The sequence below is a fragment of the Taurulus bubalis genome (genome assembly GCF_910589615.1).
Source record: "Taurulus bubalis genome assembly, chromosome: 11".
Lineage (NCBI taxonomy): Eukaryota > Metazoa > Chordata > Actinopteri > Perciformes > Cottidae > Taurulus > Taurulus bubalis.
In genome coordinates, this window is record NC_136599.1 from 1,807,654 (window position 1) to 1,813,068 (window position 5,415).

At 47.8% G+C, this 5,415-nt stretch overlaps 1 protein-coding gene across 1 annotated transcript; it reads right to left on the reverse strand.

Annotated features, from left to right (window-relative positions):
• Nucleotides 1-2,511: 2,511 nt before the first annotated feature.
• On the reverse strand, nucleotides 2,512-5,215 carry lhfpl4b (LHFPL tetraspan subfamily member 4b; the record flags this gene model as incomplete). The annotated part of the gene is made up of 5 exons (XM_079226420.1): nucleotides 2,512-2,531; nucleotides 2,662-2,809; nucleotides 2,912-2,991; nucleotides 4,011-4,215; nucleotides 4,997-5,215. 5 exons carry the CDS (start codon nucleotides 5,213-5,215, stop codon nucleotides 2,512-2,514), a joined length of 672 nt encoding a protein of 223 aa, XP_079082546.1.
• Between the last annotated feature and the right edge of the window lie 200 nt (nucleotides 5,216-5,415).

Below are 5,415 nucleotides of genomic sequence, written 5' to 3' on the forward strand. Positions count from 1 at the left end.
GTGACAGTAGAAGAAGGGACAGTAGAAGAAGAAGAAGAAGTGACAGTAGAAGAAGGGACAGTAGAAGAAGAAGTGACAGTAGAAAAAGAAGAAGAAGAAGAAGAAGTGACAGTAGAAGATGAAGAAGAAGAAGAAGAAGTGACAGTAGAAGAAGGGACAGTAGAAGAAGAAGAAGAAGTGACAGTAGAAGATGAAGAAGAAGAAGAAGAAGTGACAGTAGAAGAAGGGACAGTAGAAGAAGAAGAAGAAGAAGTGACAGTAGAAGAAGAAGAAGAAGTGACAGTAGAAGAAGGGACAGTAGAAGAAGAAGAAGAAGTGACAGTAGAAGATGAAGAAGAAGAAGAAGAAGTGACAGTAGAAGATGAAGAAGAAGAAGAAGTGACAGTAGAAGAAGAAGAAGTGACAGTAGAAGATGAAGAAGAAGAAGAAGTGACAGTAGAAGAAGAAGAAGAAGAAGTGACAGTAGAAGAAGAAGAAGAAGTGACAGTAGAAGAAGAAGAAGAAGAAGAAGTGACAGTAGAAGAAGAAGAAGAAGAAGAAGAAGTGACAGTAGAAGAAGAAGAAGTGACAGTAGAAGAAGAAGTGACAGTACAAGAAGAGACAGTAGAAGAAGAAGTGACAGTAGGAGAAGAAGAGACAGTAGAAGAAGAAGTGACAGTAGAAGAAGAAGAGACAGTAGAAAAAGAGACAGTAGAAGAAGAAATGACAGTAGAAGAAGAGACAGTAGAAGAAGAAGTGACAGTAGAAGAAGAGACAGTAGAAGAAGAAGTGACAGTAGAAGAAGAGACAGTAGAAGAAGAGACAGTAGAAGAAGAAGAGACAGTAGAAGAAGAGACAGTAGAAGAAGAAGTGACAGTAGAAGAAGAGACAGTAGAAGAAGAAGAGACAGTAGAAGAAGAAGTGACAGTAGAAGAAGAGACAGAAGAAGAAGAAGAGACAGTAGAAGAAGAAGAGACAGTAGAAGAAGTGACAGTAGAAGAAGAGACAGTAGAAGAAGAAGAGACAGTAGAAGAAGTGACAGTAGAAGAAGAAGAGACAGTAGAAGAAGAAGAGACAGTAGAAGAAGAGACAGTAGAAGAAGAAGTGACAGTAGAAGAAGAGACAGTAGAAGAAGAATAGACAGTAGAAGAAGAAGTGACAGTAGAAGAAGAGACAGTAGAAGAAGAAGAGACAGTAGAAGAAGAGACAGTAGAAGAAGAAGAGACAGTAGAAGAAGTGACAGTAGAAGAAGAGACAGTAGAAGAAGAAGAGACAGTAGAAGAAGAGACAGTAGAAGAAGAGACAGTAGAAGAAGAAGAGACAGTAGAAGAAGAGACAGTAGAAGAAGAAGTGACAGTAGAAGAAGAGACAGTAGAAGAAGAAGAGACAGTAGAAGAAGAAGTGACAGTAGAAGAAGAGACAGTAGAAGAAGAGACAGTAGAAGAAGTGACAGTAGAAGAAGAGACAGTAGAAGAAGAAGTGACAGTAAAAGAAGAGACAGTAGAAGAAGAAGTGACAGTAGAAGAAGAAGAGACAGTAGAAGAAGAAGTGACAGTAGAAGATGAAGAAGAAGAAGAAGAAGAAGAAGTGACAGTAGAAGAAGAAGAAGAAGTGACAGTAGAAGAAGAAGTGACAGTACAAGAAGAGACAGTAGAAGAAGAAGTGACAGTAGTAGAAGAAGAGACAGTAGAAGAAGAAGTGACAGTAGAAGAAGAAGAGACAGTAGAAAAAGAGACAGTAGAAGAAGAAATGACAGTAGAAGAAGAGACAGTAGAAGAAGAAGTGACAGTAGAAGAAGAGACAGTAGAAGAAGAAGTGACAGTAGAAGAAGAGACAGTAGAAGAAGAGACAGTAGAAGAAGAAGAGACAGTAGAAGAAGAGACAGTAGAAGAAGAAGTGACAGTAGAAGAAGAGACAGTAGAAGAAGAAGAGACAGTAGAAGAAGAAGAGACAGTAGAAGAAGAGACAGTAGAAGAAGAAGTGACAGTAGAAGAAGAGACAGTAGAAGAAGAAGAGACAGTAGAAGAAGAAGTGACAGTAGAAGAAGAGACAGTAGAAGAAGTGACAGTAGAAGAAGAGACAGTAGAAGAAGAAGTGACAGTAGAAGAAGAGACAGTAGAAGAAGAGACAGTAGAAGAAGAAGTGACAGTAGAAGAAGAGACAGTAGAAGAAGAGACAGTAGAAGAAGAAGAGACAGTAGAAGAAGAAGTGACAGTAGAAGAAGAGACAGTAGAAGAAGAAGAGACAGTAGAAGAAGAGACAGTAGAAGAAGAAGTGACAGTAGAAGAAGAAGAGACAGTAGAAGAAGTGACAGTAGAAGAAGAAGTGACAGTAGAAGAAGAAGAGACAGTAGAAGAAGAGACAGTAGAAGAAGAAGTGACAGTAGAAGAAGAGACAGTAGAAGAAGAAGAGACAGTAGAAGAAGAAGTGACAGTAGAAGAAGAGACAGTAGAAGAAGAAGAGACAGTAGAAGAAGAAGAGACAGTAGATGAAGAAGTGACAGTAGAAGAAGAAATCAGGTACCTGTTGACTTTACGCCGACATCAGCAGACCTGTGGAACACAAACACAGTCTCAGTGTTTCCCTGTAGCCCACATAAAGCTAATGCTAAGCTAACAATACCTGGAGCTAAGCTACCTGTACCTGGAGCTAATGCTAAGCTAACATGACTAGCTTCCTCACCGTCCTTGGCGTCCGGTGGCAGCAGCGCGTCCTGTCTGTTGGCGAGGACGAAGGCCAACGTGGCCAAGATGGCGGCGTCCAGAATGCCCAGGATGGCCAGGATGTAGGCCCAGTGGACGGAGCAGTTACCTGGAGAGAAGCTGCCCACCTGCAGAGCAGACCAATGAGCACTGAGCACTGAGCACCTGAGCACACACCTGTGGGCGCCAACAAGGGCCAAGAACTACACTCAATATGTTTAATGACTCACAGAGTCGCCACACAGAGCTCTCATCTCAGGACTCTCCCACGAGTCTGGAAACAAAAGACAAGCCAACGCCAGACAGAAACCTGAGAGACAGACAGGGAGGCAGAGAGACAGGCAGGGGGAGAGACAGGGCGGGAGACAAGGGCAGAGGCAGGTAGGGGGAGAGACAGGGAGAGAGAGCGACAGGGGATCAGTAGAACCACTAATACCAGTAGAACAGGTAGAATGTGTAGAACCAGTAGAACCATAGCACCAGTAGAACCAGTAGAACCATAGCACCAGTAGAACCATAGCACCAGTAGAACCAGTAGAACCATAGCACCAGTAGAACCATAGCACCAGTAGAACCAGTAGAACCATAGCACCAGTAGAAGCAGTAGAACCATAGCACCAGTAGAACCAGTACAACCATAGCACCAGTAGAACCAGTAGAACCATAGCACCAGTAGAACCAGTAGAACCATAGCACCAGTAGAACCATAGCACCAGTAGAACCAGTAGAACCATAGCACCAGTAGAACCAGTAGAAGCAGTAGAACCATAGCACCAGTAGAACCATAGCACCAGTAGAACCATAGAACCAGTAGAACCATAGCACCAGTAGAACCAGTAGAACCATAGCACCAGTAGAACCATAGCACCAGTAGAACCAGTAGAACCATAGCACCAGTAGAACCATAGCACCAGTAGAACCAGTAGAACCATAGCACCAGTAGAACCAGTAGAAGCAGTAGAACCATAGCACCAGTAGAAGCAGTAGAACCATAGCACCAGTAGAACCAGTAGAACCAGTAGAACCATAGCACCAGTAGAAGCAGTAGAACCATAGCACCAGTAGAACCAGTAGAACCAGTAGAACCATAGCACCAGTAGAACCAGTAGAACCATAGCACCAGTAGAACCATAGTACCAGTAGAACCAGTAGAACCATAGCACCAGTAGAACCATAGCACCAGTAGAACCAGTAGAACCATAGCACCAGTAGAACCATAGCACCAGTAGAAGCAGTAGAACCATAGCACCAGTAGAAGCAGTAGAACCATAGCACCAGTAGAACCAGTAGAACCAGTAGAACCAGTAGAACCATAGCACCGGGCCTAACCTGCAGTGAGCTGCAGCCAGGCACAGATCTTGTAGACCGTGGCGGCGCTGCAGAACCTGAAGAGACAGAGGCAGAGGACGCTGGTCCACACGGCCCACAGGGACACGCCCACCAGCACCGCCACGGCCTGGAAGGACGGCAGAGGGGACAGACGGGAGAGACCGCCTCGACACGACAGGACCGGCATGTCCGCCTCCACACACACCTGAGGACAGGGACACACACACAGGGACACACAGGGACACACACACAGGGACACACACACAGGGACACACAGGGACCCACAGGGACACACACAGGGACACACAGGGACCCACAGGGACACACACAGGGACACACACACACAGGGACACACACACAGGGACACACAGGGACACACAGGGACACACACACAGGGACACACACACAGGGACACACAGGGACACACAGGGACACACACACAGGGACACACACACAGGGACACACAGGGACACACAGGGACACACACAGGGACACACAGGGACACACACACAGGGACACACACACAGGGACACACAGGGACACACAGGGACACACAGGGACACACACAGGGACACACAGGGACACACACAGGGACACACACAGGGACACACACACAGGGACACACAGGGACACACACAGGGACACACACAGGGACACACAGGGACACACAGGGACACACACAGGGACACACACAGGGACACACACACAGGGACACACAGGGACACACAGGGACACACACAGGGACACACAGGGACACACACAGGGACACACACACAGGGACACACACACAGGGACACACACACAGGGACACACAGGGACACACAGGGACACACACAGGGACACACACACAGGGACACACAGGGACACACACACACACAGCTCTGGTGAATCCATTTGAAAATCATGATCTTCACTCATTAAAGGGACGAGTTGCTGAGCTGTGATTGGACAGTTGCCGTTTGGGGGCGTGGTTTCGTGTTTCTCACCTCAAACAATCCCAGAGTGCCGCTGGGCGGGACAGGCCCCGCCCCCAGGCGGTGGGCGGGGCCTGTCCCGATCCAGGACGGCTGCACCAGCACCACCACCTGCAGGACGGCGAAGCAGAGCGAGCACACGGCCCAGAGGACGCCCACCGCACGCGCACTGCGCACGAACTCTGTCTGGTACAGGCGGGACAGGTCCGAGAGGGCGGGAGACACCGACATGCCTGGGGGAGAGAGAGACAGGTCAGAGAGGGCGGGAGACACCGACATGCCTGGGGGAGAGAGAGACAGGTCAGAGAGGGCGGGAGACACCGACATGCCTGGGGGAGAGAGAGACAGGTCAGAGAGGGCGGGAGACACCGACATGCCTGGGGGAGAGAGAGACAGGTCAGAGAGGGCGGGAGACACCGACATGCCTGGGG